This window comes from Mizuhopecten yessoensis, unplaced genomic scaffold (genome assembly GCF_002113885.1).
Source record: "Mizuhopecten yessoensis strain PY_sf001 unplaced genomic scaffold, ASM211388v2 scaffold11185, whole genome shotgun sequence".
Taxonomy (NCBI): Eukaryota; Metazoa; Mollusca; class Bivalvia; order Pectinida; family Pectinidae; genus Mizuhopecten; species Mizuhopecten yessoensis.
The window spans coordinates 130269-157011 of record NW_018408922.1 but is presented as its reverse complement, the minus strand read 5'-3'; the positions used below and the strand labels follow the sequence as shown (position 1 = coordinate 157011).

Here is a 26743-nt window from a genome sequence, read left to right as displayed (position 1 = left end):
CTCCACCATATTTACATCGAATAGCCCTATCTTAGTCTTGAATATATTTGTTATTTATCGGCACAAGCCCTATACAATTAAGTAGGGAGCTTTCATCGGCAACATCTCTCGCTGTAGTCTAGAAAGCAGCTCTGCAGATCTTCTTTTGACGTTTAATTTGTCATTCAAATATACATAATGACTGTATTATGACATGCACAATGCTTTAGGCTTTGGTTGTCGCTTGTTGAATATGCATTGAAAATCACAAACTTTGGTTAACAAAACCCAATGTCATCTTTAATGTAGTGTAATAAAGTCATGCTTGTGTAATGTGATCTTATTTGTATGTAATGTTATCATGAATCGTACGAAAAAATAGGTATTCTTGTAGGAGTAACATTTCCGGCACCACATGTGGTATCCGTCAAGATATATGTCTCGTCAAGTTATTATCGTGCATGTTCGCATGTCATCAGCGATGTAACACACAGGGAACAAGACTTTAATCATGGTATGGAATGTGAAGGAAGATAATTTACTCTAATTCAAGGCTAAGAAAATATGGAATAATCTGCTGCAGGAGAATTTGTTTTTAACCATACGCTGATCTGTCTAAAAACCGGCTAGATAAAATTAGGAAAATAGAGATTTGTCAAACTGTGATTTCAAAAATATTAGCGCTATCACGTTATGTTATCTATAGTTCTGCTAAAAAGTTCTTAATGAGCAAAATGGAAAATTGTGCAATAAACTTATACTTCATTCGGCTTTCTGTACCAACTTATTAAATACATTGAAAACATTATAGAGTGCTGTCTCAGTATGTATCAGAACATTTGTAGTTAGTATGAATCCGAATGTTAGGAGTCTCGTGTAGAAGATGTGAATTCTGTACTAGAAACACGGCATTAAATTAAATCAAAATGTAAAGCTGTTTGAACCGAGTGCATCATATGCATGACGTAGTATACATATGACATATGCATTGCGTGTGTATTATACGTGTATGCATATGATGAAACACGTAAGTGATAGCAGCGATAACTGTTAGTCTTCTTGTCCATAATTGATTCCCGTGGGGATAAGCAACGCACGTGCAAACATTGAGTGCCAAATCTTTAGTAACATTGACTATATGTATTCGACGGGAGATAACTCTTAATTGGCAAAGACCACTGATTGTGTATAAAGTTTGTGATGAACAGCACTAGGTACGATAAAAATGAAGAATTTTAAATTGTGTTGGCATGAACTCGTCTTTATCTCAAAATGTATTGGCATTAACATGCGTCTTTCCCATCCAATGCTGATCGGATCGTAACCAAAGGCATTTATAGATTTTGGCAAACCACATCTCCCTTTTTTTCCCCTGGTATCATTCAGGGAAATGACCCCTGGCAGTAAATATGAGAGCAAAATATTGAGAATAAAGTTTAAAAAAAAGGTGTTGTTTTTTTCCATTTCATATTCACAACAGGTCTCAAACTGATACGTAATATGTTGCATAGTCAGGGGGTGTAATATTTGAAATAATGAGATACCACAATTACAGTTTCCAATTTATTATAAAAATGTTGTTAGTGTTTACTAATATATGATTATCATTCATTTTTGTTTTGCTTTATGTTATTGTTTTGTTAATGCTTTTGTCTTTCTTTCAAAAAGGGTGATCGATTTCCTTGAAGATTTGACCAATTTAATGACTGTACAGCTGAATGTATCAACTCGGTATGACAGAAATCCTGTTCGCTTAGATAGAGATCAAGAAAGCAACATTTAGAAGAAAAATTAAAACAAAACAAAACATGCAGTGTTACAATTATGATTTTAATAAATCACGAATTACATTCACTGCTGGTATTTTCGATTGTTCATCTCCGAAACACAGCTAATACACACAGTGCGATTTTCCTGGTTACGATGACAAGTGACAGAATATTTAGGCAGGGTTTACACCTTTGTAATATTCCTCGCACCATCAAAGTTTACGCTTAACTTAAGGTCATTGTTAATCATTTAAAAACAAATAAGGTAAATGAGATATTAAGATGAACAGCTAAATATTGAAAATACAAATAATTTTCTATTACATATACCAAGTATGAATTTTAACAATACACTATCAGTTCTTTGGATATCTATTATCGATATTAATAACAGGAAGATATCATATACAAAAGCCTTCATGTAGATCAGAAAAATAAAAACAAATTCTATCAGAAGTTACAAGTTTTTTTGTGATAGACATTCTTAACATGCATTTTTGTTGCAATAGATATTAATACGAAAGCACTAAAAATCAGAAAAATATTTTGATATTGTCTTGAAGGGCTGACGTTTTTGCTTTTTTTTTGCTTTTTTGCAAACAAGTACAGCCGAATGTATCCATTCCTTTTATAGCAACAACTGCAAAAAATAAAAGGAATGGAAGTCGGCAATTCATTTGTTAATTCATTTCATTTCCATGAATGTTAAAATTAGCAACATCAATATATACATTGCATACCGGAATTAAATGTATGACGACTATTTGTTATCACAATACGTGTCTGTACCTCTTATTGTAGCAGTTCCACTGTAGGAACTTATCTTCTTATTTTCATCAGAAATATACGATCATGTAAACAAATGAGCACTTATAAAGCACTTAGCTGGACACTCTTGCAGGGCACAGATACAAATCCAAACTGCTGATTTTATCAGCAACGTCCGTCATTCTGAGTGAAGAACATGTATGCAAGGGTCACGATTGTATATATAAACCTAAGCTATTATTCACCACTCTGCCAGGGTTTACATTTGCACGCTTTGACGGGGAATGAACATGACGCTTTACAAGATAAAACCTCGTTTCCAAACCCTTGACGATGTCCTTGTAGCAGCGATGATACACAAGGTCAGGTAACGAGATTACATGTATGCATGACTATGTACGTATGTTATTGTGAAGAAGCGATATCTAATGTTCAAGGTCAAAAGGTCAGAAAAAGGTAACCACCATCCAAGTCTCATAGACAATGTCAAAATTCCATTCTAATTAATAAGAAACGTTGACCTTCAAACGTGAATGAGATGGAGACGTTGAATTGTCCACGCACTACCGAATGATTTGCTCACCTCGACCTTCCAGCGTAGCATTGTATAAGTGTCCTTGACCTTCTAATGCCTCAGAGTAGGATGTGCATGATTCCCATGGAATGGTTGTAAAAGCTGAATAAAGCTTGTTTCATTATCCTTATCGACATCAGTTGAAATCCTTTACTTTTTACACACCATCTTTACAAATTCTGAAATGAAACACAATCTGATGATAACATATAAACTCTCGTTACCACAAACAAATAAAGGTCATATTGAATCCTAGGATTTACCAGCGAAATAATTGGAAAATCTGAAGCACCAGCCTTGTGTTATATAGAATAGTTTAAATTATACGATATCGATAGAAACATAAGTTTATGGTACGAGCGAACATGGAAACGTATACCCTGCCAAAGACCTGCAAACATAAATACATTGTTCTAAGCAATTTAGCTTATGTACTGCACTATATCACAGATATCCCTGTCCTACAGTGAATAGGTCAGTTCAATTTTCATATAGTTTCCCATATGAATACCTCATATAATAACATAGATCTGTATTAACGACAACTTTTTCATGCTCAAGCATGGATACTGTGCTCTAGTCATAATTTTTGTAAATCGCTTAAATCATGTGACAAAGTTAAAATGTCAGATGTAAACGCTGTAAACGACGTTCAGCGTTGATTACATTTCAAGTAAATGACAAAACCGTTAAGCTACAGCATCATCGGAACAAGGAAAATGGCCTTGAGCACAGGAATCTGAGTTTGGGTATCAGTACGGCTGCCAATAAGACATAAGTTAAGTGAGTTTCGATTGGCTGACGTGTCCATGTCTGCCAAAATTGTAACTTCATTGTCCGAAAGTACATCAGATTTGTCAATGATATGCTAAGACTCCATCGTCAATTAAATGAAGGTAAAGTGATTAAAAAGGGGACATACATTCGTTTCAATATCTTTTGATTTGTGTTAATTCTCATCTTAAGGACACATTTAATGAAACAAATAGAAAATGTAATGGTTTCGTCATTGGATAGCAAATTACGACCTTCGTTTTCCAAGCACTTGCGAAAATATCGCATTTCTGCCGATATTTAACGGAAAACCATGAAATATTCTCTATAAATGAGAGATATTACTATTGATGACCCATTCTTACCTTCATAATTCACTTGTCCGTCTCCATCAATGTCAGCCTCCTTGATCATTTCATCCACCTCGTCCTCCGAAAGACGCTCACCCAGGTTGGTCATAACGTACCTCAGCTCCGATGAACTGATATTGCCATTTCCGTCTTTATCAAACACTTTAAATGCGTCCCGCATTTCCGTTTCTGGGTCAATGTTTTTCATAAACCGAATCATCATTTCCACGAACTCATCGAAGTCTACCGTTCCACTGCCTGTGTAGAAGAAAATTGTAGGAAATGTGAAAATGTTCAATTATATGTGAGAAATTAACATAAACCGATTTTTTTCGCAATAAATCAGAGAAATTGACACAGGTGTATCTGCATTCGTAAAATATATAACACAAAAGGTTAGTTGTTAAAACTCAAACAGTACTTGATGATATTCCTTAAACTAGCTTCCATTAATATTTAGTTTCATAAGCAAGATGACCTTTCAGTACAATACGCCACAGTGCCATATTACAATGACAAAATCCGATATTCTTCTTACATCTCATCCTATCAGTGTTATACTGAGCTGAATTTAGAAAACAACCACTTCCGAAATAAGCCTGAGTTTCGGAAACATAGCACTTTTGAACTTAACATAGATTTGAACTTGGCCCCGAATCACAAATTATGATTAGTATATCAATCCACAGAAGTTTGGCGACTTTGTCGTAAAATGAAACAAAACACCGGTACCAAACGAAAACTCAAAGTGCAGAAATTTGATGTTTTGATAAAAACGTCAACGCACGGGTACGTTTGGAACGCAACGTGAATATCAATAGGGCTTTGCTTATTCGAAAATCTGTATGTCAATCATGTAACTATGTTTACGGACAAGTTCTTACATGATGTACATCTACATTTCCGTTGTAAAGTCCTTAGTTTAACTTCACAACCAAATGCATCATTTTGACATCAATGATGACATGCAACACCGTTCCGTGCAAGCATATTCTCAAAGAAGATTCTCTAACGCGCGTCATGGAATATATTTGAACTATCTGTACTGTGTTCTTTCATTAAACTTAAAAGATGGACTTCAGTCTTAAAATACCGAAGATCTATCCCATTATTACCGTCGTTATCGGCGTCGTGTATGATTTTGTAGAGGTCTTCGTCTGTTGGCGCCTGTCCTAGTGACCGCATCACTGTCCCCAGTTCTGTACTGTTGATGTGACCGTCACCATTCTTGTCAAACATTGAAAACGCTTCCCGCCATTCTTAAAAAGACAAATATTGCCACTTCTCGTAAATTATTGAGCATGTTGGCTTAAAAGTTTAGTTTGTTCTTCAGAACATTAAGCTAATATCTTCAATTTATATCACATGCGGCTTCTTTAAGAAAACATAACATAACTGTTACATGACTATATTCAACAACAATTATGATGAAAGCATAATATAAGTTTACAAAGAAATGCATTTCGTTCATTAAAGTTCAAGTATAGATTTTCACTTATGCTTTGAAATAAAAAAACAAAACATAGAGTTAGGATTGTAATGAAAGTATCTTACTCTCATAAGCTTACCTCTCAGTGTTTCATCCGTCACTTTGTCTGCCTGCAATTAAAAGAAGAAGCTTCAACAATAATGTTACCTCAAACTCAAACAGGACTGCCGAATAATGCTCACCAGGGAGTCCCTTTATCAATTTCTGTACTGCACAATATCATCTTTCCTTCCTGTCTATGATTATACACAAATAAATTATCTACAAGCACCGCCTATGAAATAAATGAAAATCAACGTTAACGTTGCATCGATTTTTGTATCGGTTTTTGAAATTTCAAATAATTTATGGTGAATCACAACCCTTGTACAATGAGGACATCGTACTTCACAACGGAGTTTAAGACAGGGCCTCTCAATCCTGGTAGTCCCTAGCATTTCATTGTATGTTTTATGTGTGTATGCTTTTGACGTATTCATATGTATATAGTGGCTTTTGCTGATTAATAAAATATGGCTTTTAATCAAAACCGTTTTGAAAATGTATTCTACTAGTTCTTCAAACTATTCAATTTAAGATTTCCAACAACTTATTTGTGAAAATTCACATGTCTACAGTTACAACAAATTCATTATGTAAGTGTATACTTTAAAGCCCCCAAAACAGCTATAACTGTATACAGAAATAGTTTACAGTTAAATAACATACCGAAAAAGTCAAAAAGATAATACCATATTAATATAATGTAAAGTAATAGACAAATATGATATTATCTAGTTTGTGTCTTTATGAATGATCATCTATTACAAATTCTGAGATTCCTCAAAATCATGTAATGATATCGATGTGACAAAGGCTAAGGTTATTTCCTGTTAATATTTTTAGAAAGGCCATAAAATAGGTTTAAGTTAACGCTCACTATTGGCTTCATTTAGATACTTGATTATCTTAAACAGCATTTTACTCTTCATCCTTACGAACGACAGGAGAAAAAAATAATCCTAACATTCGAATGTTTTATAGAGCCGATAGCTCTGTAACATTCCTGCACATATTACCATACATAGTATGCATGTAAATGTACTTTTCCCTGGGCACCACAGGTTGGGTATAACCATACTAGCTACATGAATTAACTCCTGCTTTTTGAAAATTTTACAAACAGTCATAATATGACCTAGCGTTGGTGTGACCCTACCAGTAAAGAAAATATCTATTTGCTGGAATTGGCTTTTGAACTTCATTATATTTTATTAGTGGATGACCAATATGTGACACATGGACTTTGTATGGCCTGTATCTGTTGGGGAGATAAAGCCAAATCTACCAAATATATCTGTTTTAATTATTTCCATTATATATATAAAAAAAAAAACAAGTGTAGCTACAGCTAAGGTAAATGTATCTTTTTTTGCAAAACTTGTTTCTTACTAGTCCTTAATTATAACGGAAACTATCTTTACACAACACTATTATATCATCATCTTCGGAGGAGTTACTTCCTCTTTGTGTATGTAAACAATGTGGTCACCACTAGATGTAGCTGTAAGGAGAGGACTTATACAGGCAATGTCTGATGTCCAATCCTGTTGACTTCTCTTGTCAATAAAATTTGTTGAAATTGAAATATTACCGTGTTCACCTTTGTCACTATCACCGGATCAAATGTCCCTTTAGAACTTTTTTCAACATTTTTTCTTACAATATTCACAGCCGTTTATGATTCAAACCCATTACAAATCACGAGGCCTGTGGACACCTGAATAAATTACATACCTAGCATGCCCTACCATCAGGCCATGATGCTGTACTGTATTTAGATGGGGTTTGTAGATACCGCTAATTTATGCTTGTGTGTGGGTGAGTGTGTGTGAAGTTTCAAAAATGTAGAATGTATAAATATGAGTCTGATGTTATTTAATGTGTTATACAGTGACCCAACACAAAAAAATCGGCCATGATCAGCGATGTGTAGCTTAGGACGTATCGATGTCATACAGCCATGAGTCGTACGCCATATATTGGCACAGCATCAAACTAAGCCCAACTCAGTCGTTTTCGGCGTCTCTTAAAGTACTGGACAGCGTGATTGAATGACGGAAGGTAGCAGCAAGACGTCCATGTCAACATGTGTATGAATTAAACATGCATTTCCATCTATAATAACCATTTCTGCGTTCAGCGTTTCCGAGTAGGTAACACATTGGAACAAAACGCATAAGGATAGTTAGTTTACTGCATAACATTAACATCGTCAGCTGTTTATCAATTTTGCTGGCATTTGAATCTCAGCACAAAATTGACCTGTACAATGGACCTAAGCTGTGTACTGTCATCGTGACAACGTAATTGGCAAAAGAACTTGCTAAGCACCACCAGATTCTAGTAAAGGTTCAGCGGAACATTCATGAAAGGACGACAGAAGTAAGGCAGAAGCTGGCAGAACATGGGACACAGAGAGGATATATTTATAACTATACCTACTAGAGACCAGACGATGTTTGACTAATCGCTAGCCTCTGCTGTGAGCGTGTGTAGTGTCTATGCCGACGTGTGTAATTGACAATACATTCATTACCGACACATGTACTTAGTTACCGCAATGTTTTACTACTTTCTCCTCCCCTCCCCTCCTCCTCCTTCCCTTCCTCCTCTGGTTCTAACACGATGGTGATGAGAACATGGTAGCTAATAACACTGCAGCTGTCTAACCAAGCGGAGGACGTAGGGGGATGATTTGTGAGGAAATGACAAACAGGAGAAGGATTTATCAACCTGTCACAGACACGCGAAGCATGGTTTTCATGTACAAAATACACGGCAATTACGTGGTATGCAGCAACGCAAGAGAACGAAAATAACAAATCACTACTGTGCGTCTTCGTAAAGGATGCATTACCCATGCATGCTATTGATGTCATCATTTTTACATTTTGTATAAAAACCTTTTGTGAGAGCTAATGAATAACTCATCAAACATGTAACCTAACTCTATGACACGGATCCATTTACGCTTTACAACCCCTTTATAATATATAGATATTGTACATGTGTTGCGCAGCCGTCGTTCGCTGTTCATGACCATAAACTGGCATTTAGTATATCATAATACACATGATTTTCTATAAGTGTTTTGATTCATTATAGCCTTTTCCGAGGTGAGGCTGTTTTTTATTGTTTTTTTATGGGAATCAAACCCTTTACTTCCAATTCTATTAAAATATGCAAGTTACAGTATAGGGGAGGGCTTGTGTGTAACAAAATTCTACCAACTCCTGTTGCTTCATAGAAGCAATATATTTTATTTGGTGAAAATTCGCTTTTGCTTTATTGGTCCTATCATCAACTTTGCAAATTATTACTTCCGCGTTATCCCGGTTTAAGAAAATATGTTGTATATGCGGTCTTCAAATTATTTTTTTAAATACTACATTCATATCGGAGTTAAAAAGTAAATCGATTGCAGGGTTGCATTTTACAAGTAAATGTATCTTAATCCATCCATAGAAATAGGGCCACAATCAATAAAACACTCAATCATTAGATCTATATTTTCAGGAAAGTCTTTAATGTATATAGACACTTAATTTGTTTGCGTATGCAAAGCATGTTTTCTGTATAAAAATTATCTGTATTGAAATATAGTTATTATACCATGCAATTCATCAAACCATGCAATATTGGTAACGTTTAATCGTTTGTAGCACAGTTTCATGCATTGGTACAAATAAAATAGTATTTTGGAAGGTGTAATGTCCTGATGACGTCAGTCTGAAACATAACAGTACATTGTCCTTATACACATGAACATTGTACAAATGTCATGAAATGTTCGTCTTGATATTCTAAAAAAAAAGATTGGACGTCATAACGATAAACGTAAGTAACACATAGGCGATCGCAACTTGAAAAAAGTAGTAATCTTTGGTATGCCAAAAATAAGTTACACTTTACCATACAGATGTGTTGTTCTTCTACGACTCGCCATTGATGTAACGGGGCCATAAAAGTGCAAATCAAAATTGGTCTTATCTACCGTTAAAACAGATTGGCATGTGTGCAAAACCCCTAACTATAAGATTTAAAAAAAAAAAAAATGATAATTGGTTAATAGTAAATTGATAATGAATGAAATAAGTTCATAAAAAGGCTGCATTATTCAACGAGATAATTAATTCATTGTGGCAACCAGAAGTGAATATCATAATGAACCCTACCACTACTCAAAGGAGATAGCTCTGGTCATCAAGGTTAAGACAAGATGTGGGACTAAGAAATAGTTAGTGTACCTTGTATCACGAAAGATGAGGGTAATACACACATACGGTTACGACACCTTAGGGAGTCGCACAACGGTGGTCTGCATGGAAGGCCGAAGTGCTATCCAATCGGACATGTTTGAATATAATTCATCATATTATCACGACTACGTTATCGTTGTAACCAACATAGCGTGTGTGCTTCCAAAAAAAAAGCATCAGTGGGCACTTTTACATTGTATCCTTAGTGTTCAACTCCAAGTATACTGGTTGGAGTATGATATGGTCTGTATTGGTAATTACTGTACTGACGAATTCAACTATCAACTGATAGAGTACTTTAAGTAAGCTGTTGGAAATACAGACTCACAACAACAATAACACCTACACAGCCTCAAACCTACCTGATGTTACCAAAAAGGGGGTAAAATGGAGTAAGAAGTAAAGCTGTTCCAGCACTGTATTGAATAGATATGTCTGCCATCCCTCCATGGTGATGCACCTTAGAATATTTTGCTTAAGTTTTAGATAGTTAGCGTGCTATACCGATATCCTATGATATGATATGGTATTAAGACAATTTCAGTTTAAAAGCTTGAAAGGTCAAAACAATTTTAGATGGCAATACCCTTTGCTAAATTAAATACAATTAAAATACTAAATGACCAAATTGTTAATGACATTTGGTATGACCCCCTAACCTCTTCTATGACCTCTTTTATCTCTGGTATGATCTCTTAATCTTTGACCTTGAGTATGAATATGTGAAAAAAGGTTTAGCTTCCTTTCAATGGTAATATAATATTACAAGATACGCTGAAGAATGTTTGGGCTTAACAATTATATTCATTTGTTTAGATTTAGGATGTTAACTTCTGGAACTGAAGGCTCACACAGCAGTGCGATACAGCTCAACCGATATCAGCAAACAGTGTACGTGTAGACTAAAGAGAGGGAAGTAGATTACCACAACATCACAAACAAACCACCCATTATCAACTCTGTTTCGCTGAAAGAGAAACAAATCCAATCACGTTAGAGTGCAAGTACACAGCTACTAGCCTTGTTAATGCGCACGGTAAACACCTTTATTCTGGTTCGGATAAAATGTACATAACTTGGTAGGGTATGTTCCTTCTAATACATGTGACCCAAAGAATTACTGTCATATTGCTAATTTCTACTCCTTTACAGATGTCAAAGTTCTCGTTGGATGTTAATTGTGTCTAGCCCCCTCTAATTCTACAACCAAGAACGTGATCATTTATTTACATTGTGACATCCATACCTACAAAATATATGACGCTTGTCCTCTAATCTCTAGCTGGAACATAAATACATGGTTTATTGCGTAACGAAATCTTAAAGTTGAAGCAGTATTTAGACCCTTCACCCTTGTGTTGGTAGTAGATATTCACTTATCGAAATGGTAAGTAAATGGCGTCATGTCTCTCACGAAGACGACCCATGTTAGTACGTCAGCCAATAAAGTAATCAAATATTGTGAACTTCCGTTCAGAATTTAGAAACACGTTCTTACTAAAATAAAAGTAACTGAGTACGGCCAAATAGGACAAAAGTACATAGAATACATGCGACTTGCATAGTTTGGAGATGCTTGAATACAATTTAGTAAATGAACACAACTTAATCCCTTGAGGGAAATACATAGAATATGAATTTCCTTTACGTTAAATTTAAATTTGCTTAAATCCGGTTTAGAGAGGATGAGTGAAGCTAAAAAGGCTTCTATTTTCAATAAGGTTAATACGTCTCCTGATAACATTGGACATCGCTTACGTTGGACCGATATTCTAGTTGAAAGTCAGAACATGATGACAACAGTGTAGATCGTCTCCTTCGTCAAACGGTGTCATCTGGCACGATAAGCCTGATCATTATAATACCATACAGCACATCAGCAATATAACATTTATGTAAACTCCATATTAACAGACTGAGGAATTGTTCGTTTGTTTGGGATTTCACGTCCTTGCAATATTGAATGGGCATTAGAGACCAAAGAAGATACATCCGGACTACATTAGGAGAGAAGAGAAAGGACTAAGGTCCCGCGTATTGCATTGGGGGCAACGGATCAATGTTGGCATTTCCAATGTTCCCTTAGCAGAGTATATAGAAGAAAAAGCAAACGATTCTGTAGTTGGGAAGAGCAGGTCGAGTTTTCCCAAACCTTCAGAAACCCAGAAATACATTGAAATATTAAAACAGTACAAATAAATACAGCATGAGCGAAGAACACGTCCAGCAATGAAGAATTTGAAGGATACTGATAAAACCACTTTTCAATGTATTCGATTTAATAAGGATAAATTCAAAAATACATGATGAAATAGTATGTACAGTCGATCCTCACGCACACAAACTCACGCACATTTTTTTTATGATTGTCAATTAAAGATAAATACACTCAACGAAACAGCACTAACTGTAATACGATTTTTTACAGTAGATAAATCAGATTTCAAAAACGTTTAGAAATATACGATAACTGAGAACACCAAAAAAGGGAAGGATATGTTGGACCCTGCTAAAAAAATCTGTCTGCAAGACCAGGTGTTCCAGAGGAGACAGCGTTTCCCGCATCAACGGACCATGGCGATTCTGTTAAAGTTGTTAAACAACAGGAATGGGAAGAACAATAAGCAATTCCAACTTTATTGCAGTATCGATATACCTTAACGTATCAAGTGTTCGAATCGCTGGGCAATGGGCGGTGAGGGTTCAATAACAAGCGATGGTGACGGTATTGACTTATGTGTATCCTGTAAATACCTGGGTGGGGTTTCGAAATGAAAGGTCGTAAGCGCTTAAGGTTTCCTAGTATCCCTTTAATGTGATCCTGCTAAAAATAGCATTTTATGACCAACAGTCATATTCGCATTAAACCTGAAGCATATGGTGCACATATATATCGAACTGACAATTAGTGTGTACGTTTTGCGACGGAGAGACATCATTATTCCATTTCGATGATAACAGCAAGCTAGGAACAATCAGCATTACTCATATATAACATGTGTTATTTTTTTCTGCTAGCTGTGCTTTATTATAAATATAAAAACAATTCGAAGCAATGCATGCTACATATGTATTATTGAAAACATATAAATAATACTACATGTAGTTACAAAATATGTAGTGTATAATTCATTGTCCATCTAAAAAATATATAATTTATATGGACTTAGTCTGTTACAAAATGACGTGTAAGCCCCTACCTGGAAATTACTTTTTTCCTAATTACTTTGATATTTTAATGAAGAGATGGAAAAGGCGTGCTCCTTTAACATCACTATAGTAACCCACTACAGGGAATTATATGGTGTGCAAGAGAATGCACTAAACCGTATTTTCATATAATCAAAAAATTCGAATACTGTAAAAAAGTAAATTTTCGCGTGCGGAAATGTTCGCGCTATGACCCTTTAAACGGATCGCAGTGTTGATTATTTCGCGTTGGCAATATTCCTCAAAAATGTATTCTATTTGTATATAATCTATTTCATTTAAAATTAATTGTTCTCGTGTGGATATTTTCCCTTTAATTTCGTAAACCTAAAAAACATTTCTATACCTCGAATATTGCCACTTTTACTATATGTTGAAGTGAGTGAATCAAACCCTACTATGCTTATCAAAATTCATATGTTATCCTGCATCGCAATTGAAGAAAAACAGTGTAACTGTGCTATTGCACTCAATGTACCTTAAAAACTCATGCAAACTATTTCAAACTGAGTTGGTCTAGTATACATTGTCAGATTTGACGGGCGATACCTGGTGCAAATTGTGGTGCTTGACAACCCTTCTCGCCTTTCCTACTTACAACTTTAGTGTTTTTCTGTTTGCTTAGCTACAGATATCGTCTTTTTGAATTAAATATAAGTTCTGATTTTGTCGTTACATACAGTTAAAGACGCTGTACTTATGGTACTTCTTCCTATTTTACTCCCGACTTTATCATCTGTATTCTTGTACTAGCACACTACAACACGTATACCACTATGCTGGCGTTATGTCGACAGACGACTGTATGTTAGCCCATAATTACAGTAAATAGGCGATCTGACATTAACAGATTCTAATTGGTACACTGCCACGTTAGTACATATAGAGAACTAGTCTTGTGGTAATCATCTAGTTTGGCAGTGCGAGGATAACTAAATAACTGAACAGTTTCCAAACCTTAATTGTCGTTGATAATTGGGATCCCATTGTCATCAAGTGTTGAATTCCATGTCAGCGCTTGACAGCAAGGTCCAGTGATGCCTATTTCGGCGTCGTATGTTTCCCACCTTAAGGATTACATTGAAGAACTGTGTTGCAGCTCTCTCGCTGTTCTATATTTTCACAAAGAACGTATCCAAAAGAACATTTATGTGGTTTCTTCATGTTTGCTCAATCATAGCAAAGACTGATGACGTCACTATTAGTTTGTTATTACGTTGATCACATATCGTTTAAATTGTCACTTTGTCGTCACAACAACAACATCATATGCACATAGTCATCAAAGAAACGTTGATGTGGGTTGGAAAATACGAAAACCACGCTCAAACACATGGGCAAAATGTAAATAAAAACTCCAATAACTTAGGAACCATTGCAGATCCTACAATAAAGCCTCATATAATGAGTATTCCTTTTCTCTCACGTTACTGCAGAGTGTCAATTTACTTTTCCACAGGCTTTCGCACGTCAAAGCGTATAATTCGGTTAAAATATTCCATCCATGATCTTCTTGAAAATCTTGCCCTTCGATGATAGAATCAAATACCACTGCATTGTACATATATACATATACCGCAACCTTCGATCCTCCCCCGTAATGCACTAACGTTAAATACACAGGATAAGGCCGACGGGGAAAGAAAATATATAATATTGAATTAGCATTCTATTGTTTTATACCGATGGGTGATGCTATAACAGTTATGTATACCGAATGGTTCGCTTGCTGTCTATTTAATAAAACAGCATTGTAGTAAGGCGCCGAAATAATGAAACGGCCGGTGTTATTCAGCATTTCAAAGCTGATCTGTTGCTACCTCACAAGTTAGCAAAACAAAATAAAACATGGCCCCACGTGAAGGTCGCACACGCAATATCACGTGTATTCTATTCCATCACGATATTTTCAGGTTAACACCTTACTCTCCTGGACAAAAATTCGAATTAAACATGAAGTTTTCAACACGTAAAATCCAAAGGCCGTCGGTGATATACAAGAAATTTGCCACCCTGGTGATCATTGTTTGGGTCGTGGCCATTAAACTAAGCAAAAAGAAAACATATTTTCGTTGTTCTTTCCAAATGGACGTCTCCGGCTTGCTATATAAGGGGTTACGTCACTCAATAATTTAGCTTTGCGGGCGTGCACAAATGATCAACAATCTCCATCAAAGGATCGTTAGGGATATTTATTTGTCGAAAACGTGAACATACATCACTGTTGAATGTTGAAATTTGTATAGCGTGGTCATATAAATTCCTAAGAACAATTCCCCAGCCTTATTGTAGACTAAATCATTTAAAGACATAAACGCAAAGCCTATTCTAAACCATGGCCACGCATGTAAATGTAGGTTTTTTCCCTTTCTATAAGTAAGTGAACGCTTGTTTCACGGCAGTACATAGGCTGGTCCTGTATTCGAAAGGCAAGCAAATCAATAGCCCGTAATAGCATGGATTGGCAGCAAAGACGGTCTTATGTGGTCTTTGAAAGCCAATTTGCAATTCTTTTTTTATACGTACATTGTTGACCAAGAGATCGGTTGTTGATAACAGGACAGGTGAATAGAGAAAATAACCAAATGCTGCGATCGGCAGGTTCCTGTTACGTAAAGTGTTTTACCGTGTCATTCTCTTCATTACTCTTAGTGTATTCAATGATGGTGCATTATGGGAAAGGCATAAAAGGACGCAAAATGACAGGAATGACAAGGTGGGACGATGATCAAAGAACTAGTGTCTAGAGATAAAATCAAAACGTCCAAGTGAATGTAAATAAGAGGCCCGACGGGTCTTAACGCTCACGTCAATTACATTGATTTAGAGTCAATAACTACAACTGCTTTTGAGAAGCAATAAAAACAATTCTGCAACTGAAAGGACATGGTGGCTAAGTTGTATTTTCGAATCCGCATCCTCATATAGCATACAATGCACCACTGCAATCATTACGGTATATATCATGGCTATACAGGTACAGACGGTATATATATAATCTCTTCACAAAAAGGTGTCGTATCATAGAATGCGGCTAGATAACAGAACATCTCTATAGACAAACCTATCAAATAAAACGTCAAACAAAACTATTTTTGAGAAAACAAAACTTTTGCCGGAGTTCAAATTGTGTAACCAAAAAGGCATCCCCCACCCCAACTATCCCGGTATCTCTATTATTCCTTAATATGTTGACTGTAACCCTTTAATTCACGAATTCCATCCAAACATTTCAAAAGTGTATCTCTTCTAATATTTTATACCGAAATGTATATCTACCACTTCTTAATAACCGAAGTGTAACACTACCACTCCTTCATAACCAAACTGTATCTCTACCACTCCTTAATAACCAAACTGTACCTATATCACTCCTTAATTCCCAAAGCGTATCTCTGTCACTCCTTAATAACAAAACTGTATTTCTACAACTTCTTAATTCCCCAAGTGTATCTCTACCACTCCTTAATTCCTCAAGTTTATCTCTACCCCTCCTTAATTCCCCCAGTGTATCTCTACCACTCCTTAATTCCCCAAGTGTATCTCTACCACTCCTTGATAACCAAATTGTACCTCTACCACTCCTTAATAACCAAACTGTACCTCTACCACTCCTTAATAACCAAACTGTACCCCTATCACTCCTTAATTCCCAAAGCGTATCTCTGTCACTCCTTAATAACAAATCTGTATCTCTACAACTTCTTAATTCCCCAAGTGTATCTCTACCACTCCTTGTTAATGAAACTGTATCTCTTCCACTCCTTAATTTCTCAAGTTTATCTCTACCACTCCCTAATTCCTCAAGTTTATCTCTACCACTCCTCAATTCCTCAAGACTATCTCTACCACTCCTTCATAACCAAAATATATCTCTACCACTCCTTAATAACCAAAATATATCTTTACCCCTCCTTAATTCACCAAGTGTATCTCTACCACTCCTTGATAACCAAACTGTATCTCTACTACTCCTTGATAATCAAAATATATCTCTACCACTCCTTAATTCCTCAAGTGTATCTCTACCACTCCTTAATTCCTCAAGTGTATCTCTACCACTCCTTAATTTCCAAAATGTATCCGTATCACTCCTGAATAACAAAACTGTATCTCTACCACTCCTTTATAACAACCGCTTTTTTTATAAACAAATGGTTTCTCTACCACTTCTTTATAAACAAATGTTATCTCTACCACTTCTTTATAAACAAACGGTATCTCTACCACTTCTTTATAAACAAACGGTATCTCTACCACTTCTTTTTAAACAAACGGTTCTACCACTTCTTTATAAACAAACGGTATCTCTACCACTTTTTTATAAACAAACGGTACCTCTATCACTTCTTTATAAAGAAACGGTATATCTACCACTTCTTTATAACCAAACAGTATATCTACCACTTCTTTATAAAGAAACGGTATATCTACCACTACTTTATAAACAAACGGTTTCTCTACCACTTCTTTATAAACAAACGGTTTATCTACCACTTCTTTATAAACAAACGGTATATCTACCACTTCTTTATAACCAAACAGTATATCTACCACTTCTTTATAAAGAAACGGTTTATCTACCACTACTTTATAAACAAACGGTTTATATACCACTTCTTTATAAACAAACGGTTTCTCTACCACTTCTTTATAAACAAACACTATCTCTACCACTTCTTTATAAACAAACGGTTTCTTTACCACTCTTTGATAATTTAACTGTATCTCTACCAATCCTTAATAACAAAACCGTATCCACTCCCTAATTCCCAAAATGTATACAAAACTGTATCTCTACCAGTCCTTAAATCCCAAAATACAATCCCTACCACTCCTGAATTACCAAACCGTATCTCTATCAATCCTTAATTCCCAAAGTGCATCTCTCCCACTCCTTAAATCCCAATGTTTATCCAGACCATTCTTAAATCCCAAATTGTATATATTCCAACCCACAATCCCGAAACGGTATATCTTCTACTCCTTGATAACCAATATCATAATCTCTCCCACTCGAGCATATCGTTTTTAAAGTGTGAACCTTCAGCAGTTCCCAGTTGGGTTGTTTTTAAGGGTAACAATGTACATGGTGTCCACAAACCCGTCCATGTGAACTGCAGTACCTGGAACTTATTACGGATCCACCTTAAGTAAACTAGTCCCAGGACCATTCCACCCAGAGACCTACTAGACAGTACATGTATTAGGAACTATAGATCGACTACTGAAAACAACCATATGCACCGTGGCCTTCAAATATCCCTGGCCTGCCATAATTATTTTACATTAGCTTCGGGACAGATGGGAAAATGAGCCACACAAACGGGAAGATACGAGTAACGCGCTAGAAAAAAATGACTATGGATTGTAAAAATGCATGTACATGTGCTCATTAACAGACCGCAGTCGTAAAAACGTGAACATCGTTAACGCGCACACATGTGCAGGCAGCAGAGTATGGCACGCCTTTTCATCGCCATGGCAATAAAGGGCGGAATTCCAGTATGGACAGAACTGTAATATAATGTTTGTTAGTCACACGATCAAGGCTAAGTTATCCATGTCATGTGCTCGATGATCATTACGTGTAAAAAAAACTCAACATTATTTACACATTTTGATATAACATATTGTTTGATACACTATAAAAAAAAAAAATTCGTTTCATGTTCACTGTATGAACCAACCAAATTGATGTTGCGTTCCTATCACTTTAAACTTTACTGGCGTGACGTGGTATCGTAAGCTTACGCTACCATCTTCATATGTGTCAATGTGACGCTCGACAGTCCACGTGAAATAAAAGAAATAGCTTTGAATCAGTGAGCTCTTCCGTTAATGTCGTTCCATTGACAGTATGCACAAAAAAAGCAGCAATAGTTAGACATTAGTTGAAATTAAAAGACAGACAGATACGTTTAAAATATAAATAATTGCTATTTGAACAATGTGTCTATTTGCTAAATAGAAATGAAACAAGACAGATCTTAACTTGCATAAGCTGTAAACATGTTTGCAATATTTTAATTACCAAGCATAGGTGTAAACATTATGAATAGGTCTCATCAAATATGTCATTAGATAAAAGGAATTATAATTTTCATGAATGAACAAGGAGTCTTATTTATCTTGTCTTTTAGCTCTTTTGTGTTTCATTACGTGCGTAATAAGATTTCGAACTTACTATCAGTCATTCATGTGTAGTATTTATACACTTGTGTATATACCGTATGACGTCAAGAAACGTCACTATGGCATTGTAGATGATGACGTAAATATATATATACATAGACACAAAAAAACGTGAGTAAAAGAAAAATAGTAAACGCATGCAATTGCAGACATACACTAATGCAAACGTGGCCTACACGGCGTAGGTCTGGCCATTGCAATATATATTAGTATATTATCCAGAACATGCACACGTGCGCGGGGATATCGTGGACCAGACACAGTGGAGGAAACTAATGGTACAATTTGTAACCGATAACTCTCTAGTGTATGAGATACCGATACCAGGATAAATCACCTTTCTCATAGAGGGATAACAACCACAAAACATGTAAGAGAGATTATAAAAGATGGCGCCCTTGGCCTAAGATGACGACGTGGAGGTTGGAATGACACACGTAGCGTCGTGATGCGCAGACTTACCATATTGACGACCAGGTAGTGTAAGCGTGGCTGGGATGTGACAGGAGGAAAGGTTAGCGGCAGCCGTCCCTTACTTAGCACCCTGCCAGGAATTACAGAACGTGGGCCTACTCCTCCAAACACTGGGCGTAAGTCGGACTGAGAAGTTCCCGATGACGCGTCATATGTAGCATTCCGCACAACAGAATTTACCTCTGTCAATTTAACCTCCTTTTTAAACTTAAATTACGACATGTAGTTATATATCCCACCACTCCCGTATGTATTCCCACATACCAACACCCGATCTACACAATACAGGGAACGACAGAGCTGAAAGTTTGTCAACCGTGGGTACCACCGCTTTCTAAGTCAATCTGCCGGCCGTGTTGTGCCCATCAGAGGGGTATCACGTTACTTGCTCTGCATGTGTAACTACATACAGACATATAGGTATGTATGTACACGAAACGAGCGGCGTAGCGTGGTCTGTTGTCTCTTATATAACAGTTACTGAGGTGTCTTCTTTACATGTATAATACATATGGAAATATTTATGTAAATATTATTATAATATACAAAATATTTACTACAAAATTGACTAAATATGTACAGTTTGGATTAGCACGCCATTCCGCCGTCTAACTGACGTTTGACGACCCAAGACCGTGATGTTTGTTCCGAAATCAAATGTGACCTTCACCCTTGATTCCTAATATATATTCACCATGACCTTCAAAATGTATATGGCGGGTTGTTCTGAAGATTGAGATCATACATGTGTAGTTGCCCATATGAATATTTCAGAAGTATTTTTTATCCTTGTTTTCACTTTGAACTTGTAATGAACTTTTGTATGTAGAACGGTCAGCACTCGTTGTGTACAAAAGACAACAAGAGAATACCAAAGTATCAACAAAATGATAATACGAACTCAAAAAAAATAAAACTAAGTCAAACTTTGAACAAAAGAAATTCATACATGGAAAACCTTGAAAAAAGTAGAAGAATAAGACCATGTATCCCGGAGAGTAAGCGTCTTCTGTTTCATCGCTGACACATCAAAATCTCGGTAAGTAACAACATATGTCTCTATCTGAGATAGTGAAAATTCATTCTACATCAGGACATTCTGTTTCTGAAACGTCATCATTTTTTCAGATGGCATACTGTGTAGGACGTCATCAGAGTGTGTGTAAAACCAACGTTACTGAGGGGGGTTGGCCTACGGGTCAAAACCAGCAGAGATCTTGAATTTGCTTCGTGTGCATTGAAATAAAATGATACCATAATACCACATCTACACATACGTCATGAAGGAAATGAAATAAATACAAAAAACACGTGAATAATGAACCATGAATTACATCTTAAGGGGAGGAAGCTTAGCTTGTAGCCCGACCAGAGGTGTACATGGCGTGATTTCTTTTCCCATTAACGACAATAGATGTGGATCAGGTGAATTACTTAATCCTAGACAGGCCGATTTTTGTAGCCTTCTTTCCCACAATTGTTGTGTTTTCTTTGTATCTTGTTTGTGAAAAATGACAACAATCTGAACTTTGCCACCTCGGGAACAATTAACGCTCGCCTGGTGGCGCTCCTGTGATGAGAGAGGCTGTTCAGTAGAGTACTTCGGCCCTGTACCCGATCGCTTTGCCACGTGACGTCCTTACAGTAACTTCTGTATAACTGCAGTCTACTCTGTCTACGTACTGTACAGCACTATAGGCCGAGACTGACTCTTGATGGCAGGTGCTCCAACTATTCCATGTATTTGTTGAAAACAATGAGAAAAGTACTTGCGTACGCCCTGCCCTGTCTTCTCACACACGTGCCGTATTTTTTATGTACATTATACTGTAACCCAATGCTGCTTATGAACAGTTCTAAAAAGACAATGACAAGAAAAGTGTTCTTAAATTGTCCTAAAAATGTAAATTTATAATGTTCAGTTTTAGAACATATACGTGCAAGTTATGATGAATTGTTATTATGGTTTGTTGATTAATATGCCATTTAAATTGGACGATGTCAGTTTCCTGATTAAGTATAATGCCAGTGATAAGTGTTTGCTTGCAGATAAGAAGCAGATTATTCTTCCAATTAAACGTGTTATCGAATGATTACTGTGTTCCATGTGTTTATCGTCGATGCAACGGATTTTACTGAGCAGCACTACAACAATCATACTCACTTAAGCGATTGATTCGTATGCATTTACTGTGTTAAATAAAACGGACTGTCAAGCGTTCTGGTGATAAACATGAAACAAGATGTCCTCCCAATCAAAGTATGTGTTATCGTCTTAGTGTTCGTTGTTCTTTAAACGCTGTTTCTATTTGTTATGGCCATGTAACGAAAATAGGCAAATTCAGTATCTCAAACCGACAAAGACAAAATGCCAGTATATACACGTATTACAGGCGCTGTGGTCGTATCGCTGATGCCATCCAGATACTGACGATTCTGAAAAAGCGAATAATTCAAGATACGAGGAACTTTATCTCACGTCGAATTTTTACAATAGATACACATACATGTAACATAAGCTGTCGATCTTGTACTCAGTCGACAAACATACTGTTTACTTAGAGAGTAAGACAAAAACAATAATACAAACTATTTACTATAACATGCTGTACAAGATAGTAAGCACACGACATGGGAGATATCCTAATTAAAATACATGACGTATTTCTGCAAGAGATGTGCACAATAAGCGAACAAATACATGTAACTGACATGTTGAAATATCTTTCTAGCATTTGATGCTATATAATCTTCATAATTCATTAGATAAGCTAAATGGTGGCAGAATAACGGGGTTGTATTGTTTTCTGACAAGAATAATAATCAGAATGGAAACTTAGCAGACATTTACTGTTAAACATTACTGATAACGTATACGCGTACACAAGTGTATGTCCCCATACCTTCTCACGGTTAACTTCGGTCCAGAAACCACAGTACCCGGCTATCATCCCAATCGAGGTTACACGATCGTTTTATTATCCCTTCTTAAATGATAATGTACACATTACAAGTACACTGTAGTTTACCTTGGCTCACACCTGTAAACACGTGTCAAGAACATAACACGTTATCAGATTGACATAATTGGAGTGAAACGTCAGAGGTCAATAACACAGAATATCAACTGTATCTACCAACGTCTAGTATCTTAGCAAAACACATACACTCAACGCATCTTGATAAGCCTAAAGGTATATTACGTAAGACAGGTGCAGTCTTAAAAAACATACCCTTTATATTTTGTACCGAAATCACCTGCTAAAAGTTATGTTCTCCGTTTGTCCATAAATACCCAATAGCATAAAAAGTGTCTGATATTTATGAAAGCAAGATTAGTCACTTCCCTCTCCAAATGACCTACGGATACAGGTGAAAGATGCAATACTAACGGCATTTGTATTGCTTAACTAAATCACAAGGTTTGGGAGTAATGTAGGGCCATATTCAATTTGCAACGGTATAGTCATGTCGTATCTAGTCAATTACAGTAAAGTAACTAAGAGTAAAATATTGATGACGTCATTGCCTATTTTATGATTTCTTCAGAAGAATATGCGACGCCGTAAAAACAGAATGCTGTAACCCCGAAACTGTCAAGATCACACAGTTATTACGTCAAATTCGTGATAATTCAGATACAGTGGGATAAAGTTTCAAATAGAAGACAATCTGACAATAAATTCAAAAACGATTATGTTAATTTTAATTTTTTGATACAAGATTTCGAACTGTATTTATCAATGAACTATGGACGAGGGGATGTAACTCGCATTAAAGCGTCTGATGTTTATTAAAAATAATTACAGTAAAACAATAGATTAATATTGTCTCCACCAAACATAACGTGAGCTGATCGATATCAACCAGAAAATAAATACAATAAAAACAATATAATGACGTCTACTAACATTTGATGGTATTTGCGGAATATTCCTACCGTTGTATTAATTGGGGAAAAACCATATACGATGCAAACACCAAATTGAGCAAAAGCTGAATCTTTTAATAGGTAAATTCATTTTTCTATGAGATAAACATATTCCCTAAATGGTAAAAAGAAGTACTGGACTACTTGGTATAGGACTAGTAGTCAGCGCCTGATAAGGCAGCTCTATATACTGTTGTGAAGCGATTTAGAGTGGCGCAAATGTTGTATATTGTTATTATTATTATTACTACTTCCATTTGGCATTTATAGGTTAAATGAATGCCAAATGGAAAACGGCACATTCAACTTAAGATAAGGACTCGATTGACAACAGAGTCTAATTTTTTAATGTGGTGTACAAAATCAGTATCTTCTTACGGCAGGGTCCATTTATTCCGTCTTTGCGTATTGCAGAGTTCTCTTAACTTGGGAGCAGGTATTGATTGTTACGTCACTTGTTTGTGAGAGTAACGTCATCAATTTTTGAGAAAACGACGTAATTTTCTCGAACAACCCAACGACGTAACAATCAATACCTGCTCCCAAGAGAAGATAACTCTGCAATAAGCAAAGACTGAATAGGTGATATACATTCACCTCTGTAAACATTCGCAAGACTAAATAGGGATTGTATACCTCTGGTTCATAAATTATATCGTACCACAAATGGTGGGATCACGTGTTATATATCACGAAAACGAATAAATTCATGTCTGATAACTCATCAAATTGCATTGTAGGTTAGAATAATTTCGGCGAATATTGTGTCTTAGGGAGTCACACCAACAGCCAAAGATATTTACAAACTCATCAACTCAGGTATTTGACGGAGGGGATAGCGGTATGCAATCAACGTCAAATAATCACAACGTCTTTTATTTGAACTGTAGTTAAAGATATATCGAACCCAGACTATTTCTCTTAAAACTACACACATATGTGATAAGATAAAGGCTTTAAATTTTGGCATAATAATTTTAAAACAACTGTACTGTGCCTAACTCAAGATTTTTTTCATAAAGCTTCCTGACTGTTTTGGACTCATATCAACGAACTTATATTATATACATGTATATCGTCCTGTAATAACGTAATTATTTTTTTAATTTTAAATTGATTTTAAGCATAAAGCGTGTACGATGATCATACAACACTCGCCTTGTCATAGCATTACATGTATAAGAAATGATTGGCATCAACTGTACAACGAGTTTTAACGTAGATAATACAAACACGTGTTGTGTTAACGCTAAGTAAACATAGGAGTGAATCTTTACATTATAATTCAGCAAATAACTGTTTGATTAAAGCTGAAATATCTAAACTATAGGTTGGAGACACTCTGTCTTCCCATATTTGTAATCTACATAAAAAATTCAATGACGGTACATGCAAGACCAAAGGGGAAAAGGAAGGTTGGATGTCCCTAAATCACCTGGAGACGGACTGTCGAGACAGAAAGAACGGCACTTGGATGGGCTACAGCGAGGACAACAGATACAGACCGTGTTAAATAGAAAGAATGTATCCGGGCCTTAAATGCCGATCGGCATGAAGAGGATAGGTGGGAGTGAGGTGACCTGCAAGACTACAAGTCAAGTTAAAGAAAATGAAATGAAAGTAAGGTTTAAGCTTGTTGTTTTAAAATTATAGCCCGAACTTGATTTAAGCTGAAATGTTAGAAGCCTTTATACCTTACCAGCGACTAAAACCATCGTACATTAGTGTTTGAACTGTGCTTTTAGGCATACATGTCATTGTGTGATCGGTTACATTAGTTTTTATTTTGTTTTGATGTCCTTCTAACAGCTAAGGTCTTTTTTGAAGGACGTGCTTGCATGTGTGTGATGTGATGTGGGTGATTGTGTGCTGGAGGCAGGGTATGTTCACTTTGCCTCTTTGTGACAGCACAGATCTGATGCCGACTTTATAGTGCTATCTCACCCAAAAATATCATGTCGAAGGCTCCCAGCAGAGTAATGGGTAAACAAGTTATTGCTATTATCCTAAATGCTGAACGTTAAGCAGAGAATAACAGCAACCACCTTAAAGACTTTGGTATGTCTCAGCCCTGGCGACAAAATCCATTGCCTTCCTCACTTTTAAGCAAACGTTCAATACCAAGGCCAAAGAGGAGGCACTTTGGAACATAATAGTTGTTAGAAGTAGAAAGAAAACATACAGTTACAAAAACGTACATCTTAAAGAGGGGTTCTCACCTTAAACGGACAATTTAGTGAAATAAGTTTTTTCTATAACCTAGGCACAAAATTCTTCACAGTTATATAGTTTGATACTCATTATGAACAATTTATGTAAAGAAATTGACAAAAGACAATGTTTTCTTGGCGTTTTTAATCTGTAATTGAGAAATCTTCTCCCGGAAGCAATTCAAACATCGTTATGAATGAGTTTAAACCTATTGTACTTTCTGCGGTTTGAAATTTTCCCTGCGGCACCCTCTCAGTGCGTCTAATTGAATCTGTTTGCGCCCCATTAACGGAGATATTGAAATATGAAGTTTCAAGTTTTATTCGAACTTTAGGCCATTGGCCCATCAGTATACAATACATATTATACACAAATCATGGACAATGTACAGAGAATGAAGACAATCATATTCCATTATAATACCCTTAATTTGTTTGCCGCATAGATGAATTTTCCTAGTATAAACAATTCTTTAATATTATGGACACTCAATAACTGAACGACTTTAAACACAGATGTTTTTTTCCAATAATATCTTTTGATAAAACGTGATCTGAGATTTTGGAAAATTAGAACAGACTAATAAAAAATGAAATTCGTCCTCTACTTCAGAGGGGGAGTTACACTGTTTACAATATCTACGTTCTCTAGGTATATTAGTATACCTTCCAACTTCTACAGCCAAAGAATGTGTAGTTGTACGGATTCGGGTTAAACA

At 36.0% G+C, this 26743-nt stretch overlaps 1 protein-coding gene across 2 annotated transcripts; it reads right to left on the bottom strand.

The window, feature by feature from the left end:
• Nucleotides 1–1790: 1790 nt before the first annotated feature.
• LOC110440608 (calmodulin-like) lies at nucleotides 1791–20268 on the bottom strand. Of its 2 annotated transcripts, none has more exons than XM_021483761.1 (5): nucleotides 19872–20268; nucleotides 5769–5813; nucleotides 5330–5473; nucleotides 4230–4472; nucleotides 1791–3269 (listed from the first exon to the last, which is right to left on the bottom strand). In XM_021483761.1, exons 3-5 carry the CDS (start codon nucleotides 5451–5453, stop codon nucleotides 3241–3243), a joined length of 396 nt encoding a protein of 131 aa, XP_021339436.1. In that variant the 5' UTR covers nucleotides 5454–5473; nucleotides 5769–5813; nucleotides 19872–20268; the 3' UTR covers nucleotides 1791–3240. The 2 variants fall into 2 exon arrangements, with proteins under 2 accessions (XP_021339436.1, XP_021339435.1); XM_021483760.1 differs by having other exon boundaries at nucleotides 5783–5813.
• Nucleotides 20269–26743: the final 6475 nt, after the last annotated feature.